This window comes from Gopherus evgoodei, chromosome 4 (assembly GCF_007399415.2).
Source record: "Gopherus evgoodei ecotype Sinaloan lineage chromosome 4, rGopEvg1_v1.p, whole genome shotgun sequence".
Lineage (NCBI taxonomy): Eukaryota > Metazoa > Chordata > Testudines > Testudinidae > Gopherus > Gopherus evgoodei.
Window position 1 is genome coordinate 41,607,900 of NC_044325.1, and position 24,075 is coordinate 41,631,974.

General features: G+C 42.3%; 1 protein-coding gene across 28 annotated transcripts in view; it reads right to left on the minus strand.

Annotated features, from left to right (window-relative positions):
• NRXN3 (neurexin 3) overlaps positions 1–24,075 on the minus strand; it is a 1,499,321-nt gene that overhangs the window by 335,637 nt on the left and 1,139,609 nt on the right. For all 28 annotated transcript variants that reach the window (XR_003999960.1, XR_003999959.1, XM_030559000.1 and 25 more), the window contains one exon: positions 19,274–19,455. Coding sequence is in view for 26 of the 28 variants with exons in the window: in XM_030559000.1 (XP_030414860.1) it covers positions 19,274–19,455 (182 nt within the window). In the remaining 2 variants the exon portion in view is untranslated. The remainder of the gene's footprint in view (positions 1–19,273; positions 19,456–24,075) is intronic.

Genomic DNA, 24,075 nt, shown 5'->3' on the forward strand with positions numbered 1-24,075 from the left:
TTGTTAGGTAGCTGTCACATTCCTCCACAGAGGAGGCTGAAAAATCTAAGCCTGCTCAACCACAACAGGTTTGAGAGCACCAAATGGATATTGCTCTTTAATGTTCCATTTCAGAGTATTTTGCACCAGTCTCTTACTCCTACTTTGCCCCTCAGCAATCTACAATGCAAGCTTTAATGTAGGCATTACGTATCGGGGTTCATAGCATCAGAGTATGGGAGCCCTCTATTCCCAGAAAACAAGTATGCCTGGCCCAATCTTCTTCCCAGACCTTGCTGCACTGACTGAATCAATAGCCTATACACCTTTAACTAATGCAAGTTCTCACAGATATTTTATAAGAGGCACACAGCCAGCACGGTTTTCCCATGTACTTCCTGAGCTGTATCCTATCCGCTTCTCTATATAGCCCAAACTTGCTTTGGGCCCAATCTTGCTTGCAGCTTCTCTTCTGCTGTCTTTGGTAGTTTGATCCTTTTGTATAAAATACATTTTCTTTCATCCCCCTGAAAGCCCAGTCTTTTTTAAATAATTACTCGTATTTTCTTGGAGGAACTTTTTGTGGAGTATAGCTCTGTCTTGACATTGTCTTCCGATCGATCATACTTATTTTTAGTGGAGAATTTTTCCTGCAAATCCTGTATGCAAACTTCTTAGTCTTCATATGAATTAATGGCTAACATTCTGACTTCGGCACCCTCTAATGATTCTGTATGTCATGTCATCAAGCTGACTTATGCCACCATCCCACCACTTGGATAAATTCCTCTGGTATTCAAAATGCTGATGTAATAACTGCCTTTGCTTTCCTTCCTTTGACCTTCCAAGACCTTGCTGTGAACAAGTGTCATTCTTCACTCAGAAGCATGACACTAGCTCTTCAAAGAATTAAAACAAGATTGCACCAGGAGAGCATCCAAGTTTTGCTACACACCCATCTTCCTAATGTTTTCTGTTTACATCAGAAAGAAAGGAGCCTGGCAATGGAGGAGCCATCAAGGGATGCCACTGAGGCATCATCAATGCACACCTTCAAAAAGAGATTTAACACTGATCTCAGGAAAGAGCACAGAGTAAACATTCTCACTGTGGTTCATGGGCCACTGATGGTTATCAAAACACCTTTGGAAGAGCTGTGAACCTTTTTCTATTGCTATGGTGAAGCACCTGTTTCTCTTCAAGCAGTGACATTTCCTGCCAGTCCTGGATTCTTTTAAGGTTTCCTCAGGGCCTATTGGACCAGTAAATCCATGCCAGAAAAATAAGCAGATGAGGCTCAAAATACACATTGTCTAAAGTGAGCAATGAGATCTGCTGAGTAAGAAAGTCCCACTTTGACAGTCACTTTTCTGAAATGTTTCACTGACTTGTCTGAGCCCAACCTACATTTTTGTTTGTCTTTATGTCTATAAAGATTTAAGAATACTGTCAATGCACCATAAATAATAAAAAATGGCCTGGAGGAGACAGCAGGAGGTGGACGGATCTTGCAAAACAGCAAGAACCCAGACAGAGTGTGAGGGACAGAATATTCAGATATCCAAGGGAGACAGGCTAGCTCTCAGACATTCCCTCATGACATGCTTACCCCTCTCCCAACCTCACCTTAGCCTAGTTTACACTTTTATTAAAATATTTTGGGACAAATGAAGTCAGCTCCATTGATTTCAGTGGAGTTGTACCCACTTATGCCAGTGCTCATAATTTGTCCCTTTAGCTCTGAATCTTATCTACGCACCCAAGAGAGCACAGGTAGACAATCAAGTGAGCTACAGGCTCTCCTTCCATCATGTAACATGCTCTGATGTCCTAAATAGCTATTTTTTTTTGTTTTAATTTTAAGATCTATTCTCCCCTTTCAGTCTTCTTCCATTCATTCACCATTGGGGACAGGCTAAGAAATATGCTTTAATGAAGAGAGGACACGGTGATAGCCATCATCATAGAACACAGCTAGAAAGTGATGGTACCATTAGAAAGTGCATTCTTCAAGACCTCCCCATCACCAGCTCAGCCTGTCCCAAAGCTGTCTGGTTTCAGGAATCTATGACCCATTCCCATAGTCAGGAAACGATGTAAAATTTTAATCTAATTGTACTACAGTCAAAAAACACATTAGCATTAAAAATGAATGACTTACTGAAAAGCACTGAATAATACTCAACAACTGAGACACTTGCTTGTATCGACTAGTTCAAATGCATCCTCTGACCTGGAGCTGAAGAGGTGATGCAAATGACCTGAGAAACTGCCACCCACTTTCTGTATCATTAGTTCCCTAACAGGATCAACACAGCTCATTCTCCAGAGGTGAAAGGATGCCTTAAGAAAAGGAGCCCAGGCATTTCAGTGCAGAAAGTCCAACACTTTTCTAGAAAGACGCTAAACTCAATTTCCCACAGACAGCTAAGGAACAATCAACCACATTTAACCTGTTGATTACGATAGGAGCTTGATGCAATCCTTGCTGGTAGCTCCACACTGTAATTTCTCTCTTAGTGTGTATTGTAGACGACAAACCATGGGCCAAATTCACTCCCTGCATAATTCTGGATGCTGATAGTTGCATGGGGATTTCATAAATGGTACATCTGTAGAAACAAAAACTAACCCTACTAATATTTTGGTTTATTAAAATGCTATAAAATGGAAAATCACGGCTCAGACCGGATATAAAGCTTTGTGTGTCAGAATCCACATATCAGGAAACCTACAGTAGATATAATCAGTTCTTCTCTGTTCCCTCCAGCTTGATGCAGGAGGGGTGGGGGGAGTGAAAAAGGATTGCATTAGAAGTCCTAATAACATGCAAGATGATGAAACCAGGAAAAGAGTTCACATTTCCATTCTTCCACCTTCTTCAAAGGCAAAATATTCGGTCTCTCTGCTTCCATGGATATCTTTTATATTCTCCTGGAAATCCCTTCTCTTTGGAACCAGCCTTGTAATCTATATTTTCCATTAAAGAAATGAAACATGAGATATTGTTAATCAAAGCCCTTTAGGGGTCAGTAGGGCAGTGGAGACAGGGGGAGGTGGAGGTGTGGGGAAGATATGTAGTGGCCATGCACATTCCAGACAAACCCTGGAGCTATCTTGTCTCAGGACTGACAGCAGCAAGGGCACTACCTTCCTCACCTTACTGCCCCCACAGAGTGAAGACTGCTTTGTATGCCCTACATAACCGACAGTCCCTCAGTGTGGCTGCTCATATTACAAGTGACATCTCTCCAATTATATCTCAGAGCCCAGACACAGCAGTTTGTCCTTACAGCTACAGAGACCTATTAATAACCATCCTGGGGAGCACCGTGACTCTCAAGACACACTCCTGTCATGTGACTCCCTCTTTGATTCTACGTTTCTGCAATCAGAGCCAAGATGCCATCTAATGTGTCAAAACATTTATTGTTTCCTAGCCTTTCATAATATGAAACCAGAAAGCAACCCCTCTTCCAACCCAGCCTTATCAGTTAATAACACTCGCTGCCACTGAAGGCTGGAGAAATAGGAGCTCTTAGAGAAAAGAACTGTGTTTAGACAGTCCCAAGGCTGCAAAAGACATCCAAACATAGGAGGGAAACTCAAAACTTTTGGCTGAGAACCTGTCCTTTCAACCCACTGCCCCGCCAGGATATGGTTGCACAACATCACCTGTGCTGTTCAAAGATGCTCACAGATCTCCCAAGCTCTCCTAGGGTGAACTGAGGAAGGACGGTCTCTCTTAAAGGGACAGTATCAGATAACAGAACAGCCAAGTTTACAATTTAACAGAAAAATTAAATTATTTTACAAAATTTTACTATTAATAAAGAGTTTCATGGATTTCTGTTTCATTTCATTTTCCATAGTTTGCAAGAGAATGTTTAACACAAATGCTTGCAGCTCAAACACGCCAGCCCTGTACCGTGCTAGAACAGGAGAGTCGGAAAGTGAAACTGACTAGTGGGAAGAGAGAGGATGGTCCTGTGATTATGGCATAAGGCTGCAAGCTAGGAGACCAGGCCTCAGAATCCCAGCTCTGTTAGGCTTGGTCTGCACTGGGGGTCGATCTAAGTTATGCAACTTCAGCTACGTGAATAACGTAGCTAATGTCGACGTACTTAGACCTATTTACCGCAGTGTCTTCACTACGGTAAGTCGATTGCTGCTGCTCCCTCATCGACTCTGCCTGCGCCTCTCGCCGAGCTGGAGTACAGGAGTCAACAGGAGATTGCTCGGGGATCAATTTGTCATATCTAGACTAGACATGATAAATCGATCCCCGCTGGATTGATCGCTGCTCGCCGATTTGGCTGGTAGTGAAGACATACCCATATTGACCCACTGTATATGACATTGGATAAGTCACTTAGGGCTGGAGTGTGGCATAAATCACTTTCTTAGCTTGCGATGGGGTGCATTTCTTCTGCTGTAGGGGGAGCTCTAGGAGTCAAAATGGAAGCACAGCCACTGTGCCACTCCTTAACATGGTGCAGTGCACTCCCCCTCTGCTGGCTAGTGAAGGAGAAATGGCAGAGGCATGACCCAGCAGTGGATTCTTGGGCTTCCTCAACACAAAGACTTCCATTCTGCACAGCCTCTGCTCTCCCTTGTGCACCTACATAAGAACCAGCATAGCATGGCCCATAACCTCTCCATACCTTAGTTTCCCAATCAATAAAATAGGGATAATAATATTGACTTACCTCACAGGCAACCCTACAATAATAAATGTGGGTACACAGCTCTAGCAATCCTAAAAGGTAATTAGCAAGCATCTGCAGCCCCAGAACTCACAGGCATCTCTATACCAACAAGCCTGTGCACGTGTGCAGTGGAGGAAATATAATTCTGGTTGAGAAATAACTTTCAATCATGAGCTCATTGGAAGATTATTGTAAACAAAGATTTTAAAGTATGTATCCTAGTTTTAAGCAAAAAAACCATTTGTCACCTTTGATATAGTTCAGATGTTTATTTATTTATTTATTGCTGTAGATACCCAAAGAAATTCAGACCATATTTTGGATAATCTCCTTCCCATTGTTCACGCTTTAAAAATTGCAGCCATTCACAGCAACTATACCTGGAATATTATGTGCAATTCAGATCCCCATGGGTAAAGTAAGATATAGGGGGGGAAATAACTGAGAAAACACATAGACACAAAAAGGACAGCAAAAATGATACAGTGCAAGGGCCAGAGAATAAAACATATAGGAAGCGACTGAGTGAGCTAAATTTATATACTGTAGAAAAGAGAAAACTCAGGGGTGATAGGATCATACTCTATAAATACCTTCAAAGTAACAATATAAATGCAGGAGGAAAATTATTCAAGAGACTGTAGGATGAGAAGCTATAGCCTGAATACAAGGGAGGCTAAGTTTAGCCTAGATAAGACGGAAAAGTTCTTTCATGTCAGACCATAGGACAGGAGTGGCCAAATCACGGCTCACAAGACACATGAGGCTCTTTTACAGTTAAAGTGTGGCTTGCAAACTCCCCCACACTTCCACTCCATTCTCCACCTACCAAACTTGGCAGACCTCTGCCTTGCAGTGGCATGGTGGAGTAGAGGCTTCTGCCCAGTGGTAGGGTTGCCAGGTGTCTGGTTTTTGACCAGAAAGTTCAGTCGAAAAGGGACCTGTGCAGTGTCTGCTGACTGGACACCAAAAGTTTGGTTACCTCAGTAACTGCGATCAGACTCTGCCACCAGGAGGGCAGGAAGAGCAGTTGCTGCTGGATGACGAGGAATCCTGACAGTGCACAGTGCTTGAGGAGCAGCACCAGCAGCTGAGCTTGCCGTCTGTGACGGCCCATTCCACCTTCTCAGCCTTTTAGGGTCCCGGCTGTCTCTGGCCTCTCACTCCAGGGACAAACACCACCACCACACCACTGCACCCCTCTCTGGCCTCTCACTCAGAGCTAGCACAGATGTCTCCTCAAGCTGGAATTTACACCTCGAGTTTGAAGTGCAGATACTCCAGTAGTTACAGGGTCTAAATCTACAAGATGCACCCTTGGCAAGGGGCTCACAGTAGGGTTGCCAAGTGGCCAGTTTTCAACTGGAACACCTGGTCAAAAAGGGACTCTTGTGGCTCCAGTCAGCACCACTGACCGGGCCATTAAAAGTCCGGTTGATAGCACAGCAGGGATGACTGGCTCCCTGCCCGGCTCTGCACAGCTCCCTAGAAGCAGCAACATGTCCCTGCAGCCCCTAGGTGGCAGGACGGGCAGGGGGACTCCATGCGCTGCCCCTGCCCTGAGCGCTGGCTCCACAGCTCCCGTTGGCTGGGAACTGCAGGCAATGGGAGCTGTGGGACTGGTGCCTGCAGGTGGGGACACCGTGTGGAGCCTCCTGATCCCTCCACCTAGGAGCTGAGGGACATGTCGCTGTTTCCGGGAGCTGCCTGAGGTAAGCACTGCCTGGAGCCTGCATCCCAACCCCCTGTCCCAGTCCTGAGCTCCCTCCTGCACCCATAACCCTTCATTTTTGGCCCCATCCTGGAGCCTGCACTCACAGCTCAGAACCCATATCCCCTCCAACACCCTGCCTAAGCCCTGAGCTCCCTCCTACACTCTGAATCCCTCGGTCTCACCCCCTAGCCCAGAGCCACCTCCTTCACCTCAATCACTCATCCCTGGCCCCACCCCAGAGCCCGCGCTAAAAGCCAGGCCCTCACCCCCTCCCATACCCTAATCCCCTGCCCCAGCTCAGTGAAAATGAGCTAGTGAGTGAGAGTGGGAGACAGCGAGCAACAGAGGGAGGGGTGATGGAGTGAGCTGGTGGTGGGACCTCAAAGAAGGGGCAGGGCCTCAGAAAAGGGGCAGGGTAGGGGCGGGGCAAGGGTGTTTGGTTTTGTGCAATTAGAAAGTTGGCAACCCTAGCTGACAGCCCTCAATTTCCAGTGGGTTAAATGGGTTCTGAAGCATCTCCTGGGCAGCTCAGTATATATAAAACTGAATCAGACTCATAAAGATTAGGCCTACAAAATCCATGTGGTCAGACAGCATGACTTAAGTGGCTTTCACTGTTCCCACTATCTAGGATGCTTGAAGTATGCAATATGCAAAAGTGTATCCTAGATCAGATTATACCAGTTATACTATGTAGTATCGCTCTTTAGGCTGCAAGTTGCTTAAATAAAGCATCTGGAATTTGAAGGTTGGAGAAAAAGATATTCCAAGATTTCTAAAGGGAATTTTACACTATAGATGCTTTATGTCCACTGGGTTTCAGATTTAATGTATGTAGGTTTTTTTCCTCCTCTATTAAACAGAGAGATGGAAGGGGAAAAACCTGCATCATCTGTTTAACAAAAAAGCCTTTCAAATCAGCAGGATGCTTTCAGTTCAATTATGTTTTATGTACTGCAAGGTTAACTAAAGGGAGAGGCTTATTAGCACAAATAATACCACCTCAGGCTGTGATCCCAACAGATCTCACAAGCTAAGTAAGATCAGGCCCTGTCAGTATTTGAATTAAAGCTCTCTGAAGACAATTCACTGTGCAGCAGGAAATGGTGTGGACATTACAGTTTTCTAATAGGTACTGTTCTTACTTCTGAGTCAACGTTCAACCAGTTTCCCACTGTGCAGTAAGAAAGCATTCTGCCAGTGATGTTGCTGAAAGGTGTGACTCAGTGATTTTAGCACAGGTATAGGTATCAGAAAACTCATGGTCCAATTCTAGCTCTGACACTGGCTCTCTTTGTGGCCTTGGACACTGTTCCTCAGTTTCCCCATATGAAAAAGATTCATACATACATTTCATGTGGGTGCTGTGAGGATTAATTATAGAGTACCTTTAAAGTGCTATATTTCTATATTTCAGACATTACTGTTGGAGGGTTTTCTCTTTCTCCATGAGAGAAAAATTGGAGCTCTTGCACGCTTGGGTCATTGAAGATTTCATGGGTACATTTGGAAAAATACATGTGCGGGCATCCTAGCCAAATTCCAGTTAAGGAAACTAACTACACATTGCCTATTTAAAATTCCCTCTGTAGGTTCAACTGGATGTAGTAGTAGTATTCACTCCTTGCCCTAAACCGGTGTTTCCCAAACTTGGAACACCGCTTGTGAAGGGAAAGTCCCTGGTGGGCCAGGCCAGTTTGTTTACCTGCCCCGTTCGCAGGTTTGGCCGATCGTGGCTCCCACTGGCCGCGGTTCGCTGCTCCAGGCCAAAGGGAGTTGCTGGAAGCACCATGGGCCGAGGGACATACTGGCCTAAACTATTTGTAATATTGATCTGTGTTAAAAAGCTGCTGAGTTTCACCACAGAGGTGTCTGCATTTCAGTGGAAATGAGCTAGAGAATGCAAAGTGTTTTGCACACCTTTCGGATGAAAAAACAACAACGAGTCCTTGTGGCACCTTAGAGACTAACTAATTTATTTCGGCATAAGCTTTCGTGGGCCAAAACTCACTTCATCAGAGGCATGGAGTGAAAAATACAGTAAGCAGTATATATATTACAGCACATGAAAGGCATCATGTAAATGTGATATTGCTATTATTTTTTCTTGATCAAAGTTAATTTTTCCCTCTTAGTTTTAATACTACATTCCTGTTTTAAATATATTTACTAGTTACTTAGAGAGTCAATCAACTTCACTGTAGTCTGACACTGTAAAAAACAATACTGTCTTTGATGAAACAGTCACATCAGACATCAAGCCAAGGGTAAATTAAACTGATAATTGTCCTACTTTAATTTTCTCTGAGTGGTGGCCTCCATTTGAGTAACCAATGAGTTATTATTGCACCCTGCCATCCTACATTAGCAGCAATGCTGTGAATTTGATTTTTGGAACTGGCAATACAAAAGGTGGTAGAAATATAAGAAATGAGAAGATTTTATTATATGCAGATTTAATTTACTGTTTATTTGTGCAGTGTGTTTGTGTGAGTGTGTGTGAGAGAGAGTTTTGATATTATCACACTTATAATTTGGTGTGTGTTTCTTGTAAAGAGGGTGATACTGTACCCCAGAATCTCTACTAGTGATGGGTGAACTATTGGTGTTTTAACTGGAATAAATACCAACAAATTCAGATACATCTCTGAGTTTGTGAAATCTCATGAGAACAAGCTCTCTTGTGAGATTTCTGTTGCCTTTCACTTCAGGTAACCCAGAAAATGACAAAAATAGCTTTTTCCATAACATTTGCGTACTTTCCCACAAAAATGAAAAAAAAAAGGACAAACAACTTCCAACTTTTCAGAATTTGAAAACTAATTGTTGTTGTCATTTTATGTTAACCAGCTTATTCATTCCTCATATTCACTACCAGACCACGTGGCCATACTAAAAAAACAAAACAAGACAGCAAATGTCAATCATGAGAACCCTAATTAGTTTTTGATGTTTAAAAATACTCAAGGGAAGTTTGCAATGCAATATGAGTCATGCTATGCAAGTTGTTAGTAAGATAAGTACTAGAGTCCTGGATAAGGTCATCTATCTTAGAAACAGTAGCCATAGTCTGAACTCCCAGAAGATAAATGTCAATCAGCAAGGACCCTTTACTTCTTTGCCCACTATATCATCTACATCTGGAATTCATGTCAGCAGGGGTCTTTGGGATAAATATTGTGGCTGGATCTAAAAGAAGTCTGGATAACTTAATGGCAAATGATAACATTTGAAGCTCCACTAGAATTTGAGATAAGAATAAAGGTAAGCAAGTCTCATGCTTCAAGTTGTAGACTAATTACATGCAGGAGACAGGAGTGAATTTGCATAACTAGGCACATGCATTATGGGTTTTGCCTTATTTGGGAGGTGTGGTTTTTCATTTTGTTTTTCCTTCCTCTTTAGAAGCAGGGACTGGCCTTGCCAGAGGCAGGATACTGAACCCCCCCTCTTTATTGATAAACAAGCAGAGGTGGCTTGTTCAACTGCCAATGCTTTAGGGCACATTTCACAGAATTAGCCATGGTACTTAGAACTAATACTTTATTTTTTCCCCTTAATTTTCATTCCTCACCATCCATCTAGCCTGGGGACCTGAAGTCCCAACATTACTCCCACACCTGTGACTCCAACCTGTCAAGCTGCTGGTCCAACCACAACGTTACCATTGATGTGAACACAGCTGAGATGCAGCAGAGAGGCCCACACCTGCAGAGAAGGAGTTAAAGAAAGCTTATGGGCCAAGCTAGTCCTGCCCCCCTATACTTGCAGCCAATGCCAAGCCTGGAGTGGGAATAAAATGAGAGAACCTGGCTCAGTTCAAGGCAGACTGGTGAGGAAGCAAGATGAAGCTCTGCCTCTCTGTGAAGGGAGCTTTGTTGGTAGAAAAAACAGGCCTGATAGCCAGGGCAGCCACTGGGAGAGAAGCTCTTAGCCCCCAAGTGAGACTGATGCTCAACTGACTGATGCTTAAGGAACTATTTAGAAGACTGGGGATGACCCAGTAGTGAGCTGACTTTACTTTTTGCTTGGGAACATTTTAGGGCTAAGCCCCCCCCCAACGCGTTAAAACTGTAGGATGCCCAATGGACAAAGGGGGAAGAGACTTTCTCCCTGCCCCTCACAGAGTCCAGCAGCCATATCAGGATGCTGGGAAGGTCCACAAGGGGGTGCTACTCCAGTCATGCCATTACAACAGCCCTACAGTTTCTTCCGCCATCTATCATAGTAGTATTCACCAGCTTGAACAGCAGTGATAGAAGCACCAAGATCTAAGAATATGAAGCTGTTCAGTGGGTGGTTAATGAATTCCCTTATCAGTACTCTGATGATGGCCGAATGCAGCTGGGGATATAAAATCCATCATCTTTAGCTACAGGGAGTCAATGAGTTATTTCTTGCACTGCTGCACTGAGCTATACACCTGGTGTAACCACTGGCAACAAAGCAGAGATTGTGGCTCAAAGGGTCAATGAGAAAATTTGATGAGGCATAATGCCAAGTGATGCTAGACATAAACAATCACACTGGGGCCGGGAGCGTCTTCATCCTAAACTTCAAAGCTTTAGCACTCAACCCCTATTCTCTTACTACCGAAACGTAACATTATCTTGCTATCAAAAAAAGCTGGCAGATAAAAATAAATGAACTATTTCGATGGTGAGCTAGTTCACAGAAATTAAAAACTGACCTTAAACCTTCTCTGCAAACTCAAAAACTTTGTTTCAAAATAGTTGGGTCAACTTTTTCTTTACAAGTTACTTTTCATTTTCCTGTTCTGCTCTCCACAGAAGAGCAGACACAGCATGAGTGTCCAAACTCCAGAGGTTTTTAAGACCCATGAAGTCTGCATAAGATTTGGATAAGCCTCTGAGAATATTAAGGGGCAGATCCTCAGTTGTCACAGCTCCAATGAACAAATGGAGATATAACAATTTACATCAGCTGAGGATCCCTTTACCCATTGCTGCTCCTCATCACCGAGCCTGCAAACCTTTTGAGATTTCCCCAACAATAACAAAGTCTCTCATGGACATAAGGATGATTCTGAAGCTATATATTTCATCTTGTCACTGCTTATCAAGCACATCTGGTTTATCCTATTGTCCTTCATATCTTTTGGGTGCACATTATGGTTCCTTATCTCCTTGAAAACATGTTCAAGCTATCTTTCCAGAAATATAGGCCTGTTCCAATTAAGGGCTTTGTTACATAAAATATGGCTTTGTTGCTGTTTAACACTCTTTTCTAATATAGTCCTATGTATCTCAGTGACCTGCATTCTCTTTATGTACCAATCTAGGCTCTGCTACCCAGAGACACATAGGGGCCTTCAGCTGTCTCCTAGACACAAACCTAAGTCCTTTAGATCAAGAGCTTTTAGTTGCAGTGTCCCTCACATCTGGTACTCTGTGCCCATTTGAGCTGAGAAAACTGTAAAGTACTATCTCCATTTTAAGGCCAGGTTTAGGATGCATCTATTTTTTGTGGCTTACCTAGCTGAATATAGGCTTCTGGATTCAGGGAGGATTGTCTTTTTATTGACAGATTATAAAATATTATAGTGCACACTGGGCCTAATTTATCCCTTGTATAAATCCACTGACTTCAATGGAGTTACTCCAATGATTAATCTGGCTCAAGGAATTAAAGGAGCAATAAAGCAGCCAACTGTACTGTATATGAAGTAACAGTGTGGAGAAATTCAGCCTGACAGAATGCACCAGATAATGTGACATTCAGCAACGGTAAAAGGATTATGGTTTTCCTGATTAATTGACTGTTATACTTTTGGATAGACAATCACTCTCCTCAAATGTTCAATAAGAGAAGTCAGAAAGACATTACCAACACTAGCTGCGCACCGGTTGGAGTTTTGTTTTTTGGCCACTAAGAGTGGCACTTAATTTCTGGAACAGTTACTGACCTTATTTGTCAGACATTTCCTTCTTTCTTATGGATGCCAGCATCCCATGTGTCCCAAACATAGGAAAACCGAGCCAAATTCAGCAGCAAGTCTGGGTCAAAATTAGTGTAACTTACACCATCTTCCTCCCCTCTCAGAATGTAAATTACGACAATTCAGTCTCCTTTAAACTCACACCTACTAATATATAATCTTCACTCCCCCTTACACACCTTCGCTCAGACGCACTTATATATATCTGGAGTAACCTCCACTGAAGTCAGTTGGCCAAAATTTGTTCTCATAAGTTCAGAAAAGCTCCATTAACAATGGAATTACTTAGGATTCACACCAGAGTAAATGAGATCAAGATTCAATTCAATGGAGTTATCTGGATTTACATTAGTTAATGTAACTGAAACCAGAATCTCGTGCCAAATCTGAATGTAAGGCTATACCTACACCTGAAACTAGGAGTATAAGTCCCAGCTTGCACAGATATACTCATGGCTAGCTCTCATTTTTGGCTTGCGTGCTAAAAATAGCAGGGGGTAGCATGAGAAGTAGCAAGCACAAGCCATGTCAAGTACCAACCCACCTAAATCCTGTGCATAATGTGCTATGCACCGCTAGCCTGTACCTCCACTCACCACTACCCATACCACCATGGCTACACTATTTGTAGTAGGCTAGTTTAATGGAAGCTAGTTTGAGAGTTTTTGTGCGAGGCGGGAATCACACCTTTAGCTCACAGGATAGATGCAGTTTCAGGGAGGGGTGTGGAAGTGAATCGAACTTGTTTAAATTACAGACCAAGCTCCTGGGAGAATGAAGAGCTGCAGAAAAAGCAACTAACAACAAGGGGGTGTCAGTGGAAGTAAATCACATCCACTTTTATATCCTCTGAATTTGGCCCACTTTGCACAAGACATGGTTCAACATTGGAAACAAGCAAATGCAGAGCTCTGGGACAAAACCATGGCTGATGCAAGAGTGAGGAAAGCCAAAGTGTCTCATGTCCGAAGTGACTTTGAACACACAAGCCCTATATAAGTGCAAAATGTGGCTTATTATCATCTCTGTGGTATAATCATCTTATCTTAAACATGCTGGCTCAGCACAGATCTCAGAAAACACCTGCTTCATCACATCCCCTCTTCAGGGCTCCTGCCCTCATCCCCAACTCTCTTATCTCTGCTGAGATTGCATGTCTAGGATGGAAGCTGCCCTAGTGTCCCTAGCAGGCTCTCTTCACACAAGTGACTAATGAGCTGTTAAAGCTCCTCAGCCTAGGAACCCAAACAGGCCTTTGTCACTCAGAACAAGCTATGATAGGGAAGTTGTTTTTCAAACACTAATGCACTGAAAATAGAGGAAAACCAAATCCAACCCAATGGACATACCTCAGCCCTATTCTCTCCCTCTCAGCCTCCATTTATCCAGGTCCCCTCCAGGCCAGAGAAGACTGCCTTTTTCTCACATTCCTCATGGTTAGGTCTTGAGATCCAAAATAATTCTATGTCAAACCCTGCAACCTTCAGCTATGATCAGACAATGAGTGGTGCTGACGACTCTCAACTCCCATCATTCAGGCAGTGTTGCTTTTGAAGTCACTGGGAGTTTTCCCTTAGTAAGGATTTGAGGATCGGCCTAGAATTTTCCTTCTCCAAACCTATTCCAGGTCTACCCAAGAATTCAGAGGTGGGCCAATCTAACCACCTCATAACCACACTCAAGATAAACCAGAGTGAGCTGATGGTTTACAACAGGCATCCAAATGAAAGACAACAGTATAAAACATCAGTGCACAGGGTGAGTGATGTATCTCTTGGTAGTCATCAAGAGGAGGAAATCTATCATAACCTACAGCTGTCCTGTTCCCCACTATTCACTCTCTGTGAGCTATTTGCATGGTGTAAATTAGGAAATGACAGCTGTGGCAGATTAAGGAGAATGAATATATAGAAACATCTGACCATAACTCAAGCCTGCAGCCTTCTAGAACTCTACCTGTTACAAGGGATTCCTCACAACTCTGAGAGCATCACCTGCACACCTATACCACACAAACCTTATGATAGCAGAAAACACCTCCTTATAACACTTCATCTCCAGGAGGTGCAGGTAGTGCTGCGTATATAAACACCTCATACACCATATGGATCAGCACGATACATGGGCTGGTAGCTCATGTCTCACTGAAATCAGGCGGGAAAGAGTTACAGTGGTTATAAATTCTAGTCATAGGAAACAGATGCCTCGGCACACAAATCTCCACAGTGTCTGAAAGGCTCATAATGGAAAAAATTAATCCAAGCAGATTCACTGTAAATTATATACAGACCCAATTAAAAGGATAACTTCCACACACACAGACCCCCTGCAGTATATGGAAAGTAAAATGAGATAATAAATGCTCTGCAACTTCTTTCTGTTGCCTGCCATTGGTGAAAGAGCAAAAGACACCAGAAAGTGTCCACTAACATAAGTAAGCAGGAGTCATCTTGGCAATTTCTAAAATGGTACCTGTCATTTGTTATCCATAGCTCACAGTATGAAGGTCAGTTGTCAACTTATCTTAGACACCACTGAGACTGAATATGGTCACTGCTAATCACCAGGAAATGGTTGTGTCAACTCTTGTTACCACCAGCCAGAAATCCAAGACAGTCTGGTGGAGCAAGAGTAGCTAACTGACAACTTTTGAACACAAAATGGTGATGATCTATAGCAGTGTTTCTCAAAAGTGGCAGCATGGCTGCATGTGGCCACTAGGGGTTTTTCCTGCAACCAGGACAGCCTCTTGGGCAGATATGGGGGTGGGAGCAAAGGAACAGTGCCTCCCTGCAGTGCCCAGGGGTTCCAGGGAAGGGCTTCAGCACCACCCGTGCACTCACTCTGACTCCAGCCACGAACTCTGGCTCTGGGCTTGAGCCCAACATGGCAGGGCTTCAGCAGGGCTGGCTTTACTGGGTGCCATGGTCAAGAGGCTAGGAGCAGGGTGAGCCTGGGATGCGAGGCCGCAAAATGGAGCTCGAGGCAATGGGGGGGGGGAAGCAGTGGAGTCCAGAGGGACAATGGGGAGCCATGGAGGTTTGGGGGAGGCTGCGGGGCCAAGGGGAATTTGTGAGGGATTGGGAGAGGCAGGGGGGCTAGGGGCACCAAAATACAACTGTGCATTACTTGTATTATTGAGTCTGGGGGGAAAAAAACCTACATTAATCAATTACAATGATTTGGACATGTATATCTGCATATTTATTTGTTTTTCCTAAAGTTAATTACATATTTGAGGAAAATTTGTCAGAATGGTCACCAGCAAGAGTTGGTGGCCGCACTCTAAGGCCACCGAATTGTGTTGTGAGAACCCCGGATCTATAGCATCCAGACACAGGGAAATGAGGATGCAGGACCCTCTCCCAGTGACCATCCACAGCTTGGGAATTTTGAAGTATTTTGTTGCTGAAAACAGCCAAATCATTAATTATTAAAACTGTATAAAGTAAATATCATTTTATCACTTACTGTCTCCTTATTTGTTTGTTTGTTCCTTCTTTCACTTGCTTTTCTTCCTACTTTCCACTTTTCCTTCTTGAATTCTCTTCTCTAGTCATCTGGCCATTCTTCCCCCTCTTTTTAGCATCAGCTTAATCTCTCTATTCTAGTTCCCCATCTCCATCCTAATTTCTTCCCATTATTATCTTTTTCTTCTCCATTTTCATCCCCACTTGCTCCTCCCTGTGTCTTTCTCCCTAGCTCACATCTCTTGTGATCAGGAAGAGTACGTGTCCTACTTATCCTCCCAGTGGAGGTAATGGAGGACTTTTGGAAGGTGAATGGGTGTCACTGTGTCTTTGCAGGTGTTATCTACCAAATACAGGGGAGTTGATAGCACTGCAACAGTTTTCTGCAAGTTGGAAGAGATCTTTGTTCAATAAAAGCAACCCGAAATTCAGGGAGGTTGGAAACCATACGTGGTCCCATCTCACAAGTTGTTTCAAGTGGCAACCCTCATTTTAGATAGTAATTTACCTCCAACAGGACCCAAACCTGCTGTTAACTCATTGTTATGATTGTCACTAATTTACATAAGAAATGCTGAATCATCAAACTGAGATAACACAAAATATTAGAGATGCTCAAGGAACCAGGAACCATATCATTTCAAGTATCAGAGCGGTAGCCATGTTAGTCTGGATCTGTAAAAGCAACAAAGAGTCCTGTGGCACCTTATAGACTAACAGACGTATTGGAGCATGCAACCCATGAAAGCTCATACTCCAATATTTCTGTTAGTCTATAAGGTGCCATAGGACTCTTTGCTGCATATCATTTCAATCCTTCTGCTCTATTTTTTTGTGTCCATTGGTATGCTCTCTTGCCCTTCTTGAATGGCTTACACAAATACTTCTCCGTAATGACCAAAACACAACAGGGGATATTAAATTTGCACTAGCCCTGCATTTGCTGCTTGTAAGCATCGTAAGGCACACACGGGCCTAACTACACAGAAACAATGCCTGCAGCAATTTTATTGCAAACATCAATCACGGTTAATAACTTCAATTATACGAAGCCAAAGTGTCCAAAACTAGCCAAACGGTCCCAGTCCTCACAGAGAGCAGAGCGATCAAAACACATTTAGAGTATACAGGACAAGCTTTAAATATTACTAGCAAAAAAGAAAAAATAACAAATTAAAATATCTTGGAAGTAAACAATTCTTTATTAATGGACTCTTGTCTCACAAAGATCTTTTGTGTTTTGCTTCAATAATTCCAGCAAAGTTCTGTCCTGGTATAAAATCGCACACGTAAAAGTTCAGGTAGATTGATTAATTACTTTTGACATAATTAAGAGGGGAACTATAAACACCAAAAGCAAGGTAGGAATCACAAGTGTGCTCATGATTTATCTAGAAACCCCATTATAGCCAGATTGATCACAAAGAATACCACACTGAGCACAGTTCTTTACCATCATTAATGTCTACTGAAACGGAGGCATACAGTTGTTCTGGGTTCCAACTGTAAGCTGCCAGCCTTTTGTTCCTTCGATCATGAGTGAACATCATAGTAATAAATTGCAAGGATTTTGTTCTGTGTTTGCACAGCACCTAGCACAATGGGTTGCTGGACCATGACCAGGTTTCCTAGGTGCTACAGTAATGAAAAAATAATAATCTCTCTAGTATCAATAGACTGGAGAGGACAGTAAATGAACACATATAATCACTGTGGCATGAGATCACATGCTACATGATTTATCTAGTCATGGTTGGATTTTAGCCCTGGAAAAATATATCCCCAAAATCTTTACCAGACAAAAGAAAATATTTGTATGAGAATATGTTGGTGTTAATTAATATTACACTCATTTCCCTTATAAACACTTCAGCAATTTATGGGCAATATTAGATTTCACAATCTCGTTTGCTTTCTAAATAAATGATCCAAAAGTCAAGAGAAACCCAAAATTATCGTTGAAAATCTCTCCTTTTACACTTGACCTATTATGTTCTCACTGTATGTCTGGCATTTTGTTTATATCCATTTCACAGACTCACTGTATTGTTAGGGTTGGGGGATCCATGTTCACTTGATCAGTGGCTCACAATCACTATTCCTATTAGCAGTATTGGTGGGTAGCACTTTAGGTTCCAACTCCGGCCTCAGGAAAACCCCGTAAAATACTGAGTGTCTCCTATAAGAAACTGAACATCCTCAACTCCCTTAATAGTCAGTGGCAGTGTAAGATGCTCAACACTTTGTAATACTGGTCCCTTTATGCTGGGCTGTAGCTTTTCCTGTTCAGCTATGTTCTCTCTAAACTGCCATCAAGCTTGAACGGCTTCAAATCCCATTCTCAGTGTTACAAACAACCAAATTCCTGTTGTGAGCTAGAGCAGAAACTGCTGAACAGGAGGTGGTGGGCATAGACTGGTACTTCCAACTTCTTAAGCTGCAAACCTATTACCTGAAAAATCTGGAAAGCTTGTATTTAATCCAGCCTCCTGCTTTTCTCACAGGACTCCATTTTCTCCCTCATCTACCATCATCTCAAAGTTTTCCAGTGATTTGCTTTTGATTCTAACATCTCTTTCAGAAGGTGGGCCTATGTCCTTCCCAGTCACATTATTAAAATTTATTTCTGTGACTGAAATCAAAATTTTATTATCCCAAATTAAATCCATTGAGCCGATCCTCAGCAAGTATGGAACAGCATTGCTCCATTGTTGTGAATGGAATTATGCTCATCGACGCCAGCTGAGAATCTGGCCTAGCATTTAAGCTTCTTTTGTTGCTACCCAGTGAGAATAATACATCTTCTTTCTAATGTATAAAAAGAAAAGGGGCTGAGGTAAAGGGAACCATACTCTCCATCATCTCCAGGCTTTTGCATAGGGCAGGGTGGGTTAACATTGCCATAAAATAGTCCTATTGTAAGTATAAATCACACTCCCATTGAATTCATTTGGAGTTTTGTCACAAACTTCAGTGGGACCAGATGCATTACACTTATCCAAATAAATCAGACCCCAAAGGAGTGCCTGGGGAGGTTAATTCAGTGTGTGCTGAAGACACGGAAAATGAAGAATCTGCATGACACATGCTGTTTTACATTAGTCTTTTGATTCATTATCTAAGTCCATTCCTTCCCGTTTCCTTCTCATTCTATTATTCTCTGAACTCTCTCAATTTCCTCTGTATATTCTATCTATAGGATAATACCCAAATCTATATATAGGCTTCCCAGATATAGTCTAACCAACATTGTGTCAAGAGGAGGCATTAACTCCCTGATCCTATGAGCGATCCCTTTAATCGTACATCTAATGATTACACCTTCCTTTTCCTAAGCAACATTCATCTTTAACTCTTCAGGAATACCCAAAACATATATCCACATTACTGATGCATGCATAAGTGAAACCCAGGTCTGGCATAGACATGGGCGTGTACTCACTATGTGAAGCTGCAGAAAGTCACCAAGCCCAGGAGCACTGTCAATCCGAACCAGGATGCCATCCTTCACAGTCGTGCTGAAGCCTACAGCAAGACGATCTGTCCTCGTGCTGGGTCTGTCATTTGCTGGCCAGGTGTACAGGATGAGGCCTCCACTCTTCCCAAAGATATATGTGGCACCAGCTGCAAAATGAAAAACAAAGAGGGAGGTGTTAGTTCACTATGTTTTTGCCACGCGTGGTAACACTGTAATGGCTGCAGAGAGAAATATATCCAAATACAGGCATTTCATTAGCGCAAGTGATGAAATCTAAGACCTGTGAGGCTAGTGTCACCCTCAATTAAAGACCCAGGAAAACTGAAATAATACAGAGTAGATGTTAAAGAGATATACTCTATTTTCCACTGGATACTAGCAGAAGACTGATAATGCACTGTCTTCAAAAGTCTTTATGCATTGTGACAAACAATGTAGTGAGCCTTCCTAAACACTGGAATTAATTCCACATCTGATCCAAGAAAGGCACAAGATGGGAAATTACACGCCTCTCCCACCATATATACAAGAACTCTTCCTCCCAGAGAATGGCATATTCTTTTCAGCGGAACAATGACTCTGAATTGCTGGATACCTTTCCTGATTGAAGGGGATGTGAAAGAACAGCAGCTTTCTAGGACACAAAATACACCCACCCTATCTTTCTCCCATTAACGTAGCACTATTATCTTTCAGTAAAAGAAGATGCAAAATAAAACAACAAGAACTCTAAAAAGTTTGTCATTCAGATAATTATGGCTTCTACACCGGCACTAATACTTTCAGAGATCCCTTTAAATGAACAGTTATGCTATTCACAACACCCTAGTGTACCCACACAGTATTAACAAGGGAACCACAAATAGATAAATGCTGCTTCCTTTTAGAAAGGAATAAATCACTGATGACAGATACTGTACACATGCTGCTAAAGTGTGCTCCAGGTTATAGTATCCAAATCAAGACAAGCAGTATTTGCAATAAAGACAGCTACAGAGTTTATCAAGAGCCTGTGATTTCATTATCATTAACACAAGCCTGGGCAATGCCAAGTAATGCACTGCTTTTAAAAAACAGACACCACTTCAGAAACTTGATATTTAACCTCACTTGGAGATCCAGAGCTAATGTCCAAAGGAAGAGGTGTGCTATTAGGATCAATTTTACATACAAGGTCAGAGACCCAGACAGGCTAAGGACCAGATTCTCAGACTTGCCCAGTTTCAGGTTTTTAAAAGAGCTCAGTATACTGGTCCCTGAGCTCTTTAGAAAATATGGTCCTAAATGTCATAATGGGAGATACTTTCTCAAACCCACACGGTGAATCTGTGGTACGGTTTGGAACAACACATGCAGGAGGCCCAATTCCTCAACCATTGAGCTACACCCAACTTTATAATGCACTTTTCCTAAGGGTCACAATGAATTGTGCAATACTAAATGCAGACAACTGGATTTCACCAACAGCAGCAGGCATGAGATATCAGTGGGAAGCAGAGGGGGACTGGGTAAATATACTTCAGATCATTGTCTACCAAGGGGATGCTACAAATTCATTTATTTTTTTAATCAGGAACACCCTCAATTAAACAATCTCAAAGTGAATTAAGTACAGTTGGATATTGCTTGGGCCATTTGGTACCAAAACTGGGTCACATCTGAGTCTGGCTGCAAACCATAACCCCATTGAGGCTCTTTGTTTTATGTAAGTAAGCAGAAATAAAAATGATAAACTTCACCCTTATGTAGGGCATCTTCTCTAGAGAACTCAGTGTGCATCACAAAAGTTTTATTCCCATTTCACAGATGGGGTAACCGAGGCACACAGAAGGAAAGTGACTTGCCCAAGACCAAGTCAGGGACAGAAGCAGAATCAGAACTCAAGTCCCTTGACTCCTAGTCCTGTGCATATCTACTGGATCATACCCTCAGTAAATGTAAATAAACCTGTATGGCATTTCATTCATAACCCTGAGCTGAGACAGAGAGCACACTGACATAGCAGAGCTGTGAGCATGTATTAGTCCAATTTCAGAAATGGTGACTCTTCAGACAGAGACCAAGCACCCAACTTTTAGCCTCTAACTGAATCTCTACTTTCAGCTGTGGAGTGTAATGGTAGGTGCGTGACTACTGCCGAGTGCAAACTGTTTGTTTATCATCCATTCTTACAAGTACACTTACAGCGTTTTCATACTAATTAGAAGCATTTGTGTAATGAATTATCCACAGCTTCTCTCCATCTACGGATAATTCACACAGCCCACTATAAGTGCATAAACTACAAATATCTTTCCTCTTTAGTTTATTAGTTAGTTCTAAATGTTTTATATATATTATATTACACTGGCTCACAGAATAACACAAGGAAAATCAACATCTGAGCTTGAGTGTACTGAGTTTTTCTGATAACTTTTGGCACTGTAGACCGAACCCTAATTTCCAAAAGTTGTTCCCACATGTGCTGGTGTGCTTGGTCTTCACTCCTAATGCTGCCCACTGGGGCATTCATTTGCAAGGATCAGAGTGGAAGGAATTTCTTTGATATATCCAAAGGTAGGTGCGATTTCCTCACTTTTCTGAGTGCCATTTGGCTGCAGGTAGAGCATGTCAGAGCTCCTGCAATTACAGCCTATTATAACTGTACAGGCCTGTGATGGCACTCAACTGCCTAGCAAAGCTCATGCTTTCCTCACAGACAGAGATTTGCTTCTAGGCCTGACTTCAGGAAGCTCAGTTTTATGCATCTGTGCACAGTAATCATTCAGCTGTAACAATCAGAAGAGCAGGCGACCTAAACTGATCCTTATAACAGAAACCTACTCTACTGCAACTATTCAGTACACAGTCCAGAATTTTCTTAAGAATGGTAGGCAGTCCAGTTTGCTGACTTCTGTGTAACTTTCCCTACCTCAAATATAATTTAAAAAAATTTATGCATGTGTATACTTTCACTTACATATTGAACATGTAAACATGACGTCACAGTGATAATTATTACATGAAAAATCCTAAATAGTGTAGCGCTAATCATTTGCTACAAAATTTGAATAAAGTAATCAGAACAGAAATCATAAGATGCAAACATTAAAAGAGAAGATTAGATGGAGGAGGAAGAACACAAAGAGAAAAAAGAAATATACAGTTAATCACAATTAAAAATGATGCCTGACTCATTTATGTGTCTTTATATATTACACATACAAAATGTCTTATAAGGACGTTAAAGTTCCAAATCGTGCACTCAAAAGTTAGGAAATGCCAGAATTAAGGTTGCCTGGGTAACCTTAACTTGGCCCTCCTGTGCATACGCATTATGATCAGGTCTTCAATTACATGATTACATACTACTTTTTTCCACAGGACCCCTGCCTCCTGCACTGAACAGGATACATGGTGCTCACTTAATGAGCAGCTATTCAATATTTTGTTTTATCCTCATTGTTCAATGTGTCCCCAAACCTTATTTAGTGCACACTATTCAAATCCTGCTCTGAAGATAGAATTATTCATTTCCCGTTTGGCTTTTCTTGAGAGCTTCACAAACATTCATTAATTTACCATCTTAAAACCCTTGTGAGATGAGGCAGTGGTAATATCCCTATTTTACAAATGGGGAGCTAAGTCACACAGACTAAGGTCAGAAGTTTCCACTAATTTTGGGTGCTCAATTTGGAGACACCTATTTTCAGAGTATTTTGCATTATGGAACACTTGATATGATAAAAACACAGTTCCTGTTGACTTCAGCTGCAGTTGCGAGTGCTTAGCACCTTGTAAACAAGGAACACACGATTACTGACCATCTGTGTAAGTGATTTGCCTTGCATTACATGGGAACTCTGGAAAAAGCAGGGATAGAAACCACTGCTTCAGGGGGGTGTTCAACTGCCGTAACCAGGAAATCCTCATTTCCCTATTCTTTTAAACATAGTTTTTTTAAAAAAAGAAAAAACAGAAATTCCATCATGTGGCATCATATTGATATCTACATGCTTCATTAGCAGGGATAGAACCTTTAGCTCCACTGCAGAGACCTCTGCCATTATAAGTAACAGACTAACTAATAATAACAACAGAAGGATGTCATCCTCTATGAGGACCAGCACCAGAGGGGGATGAGACACACGCTTTGTCAGTGGGTTTCACAGTTATTTGCTGATAGCAAACCAATAGTGAGACTCGGGAATTCTGGATTCTATTCTATGGTCCCAAAAGGCACGGGCTCTAGGGAGCACAGACTCATCTGCCTGTTCCCCACCAAGCTTGACTCATTCTGCACTGTCCTCCCCAAACTGTGCCTGTCCCAGCCTGTTTCTTCCCCACCCCCTTAGCTTCTTGCTTACATGGTTCAAGTCCCTACCTCCAACTGTTTGTCCCCAGTTCCTTGGAAGTCCCAGTTCCTCACTCCCAACTCCTTATCCAATCTGTCTCTCCCCTCCCACCATCCCCATTGGTCCCCAGTCCTAGTCTCCCTCCCTGGACTCCTCATCTAATCTCAGTCTTGGATAATGGAGTGGCACGTATGCTTATAATATTTGCGAATGACACTGATCTTGGAAAGGTTGCAAGTACTTCAGAAGAAAGGATGACATTGACAAATTGGTCGAAAATCCACAAGATAAAGTTCTTTAAAGACAAGTGCAAATTACTACACTAGGAAGGAAAAATCAAACACACAACTACAAAATGGTGAATAACTGGTTAGGCAGTAGTACTACTGAAAAGGATCTAGGGGTCATAGTGGATCACAAATTGAATATGAG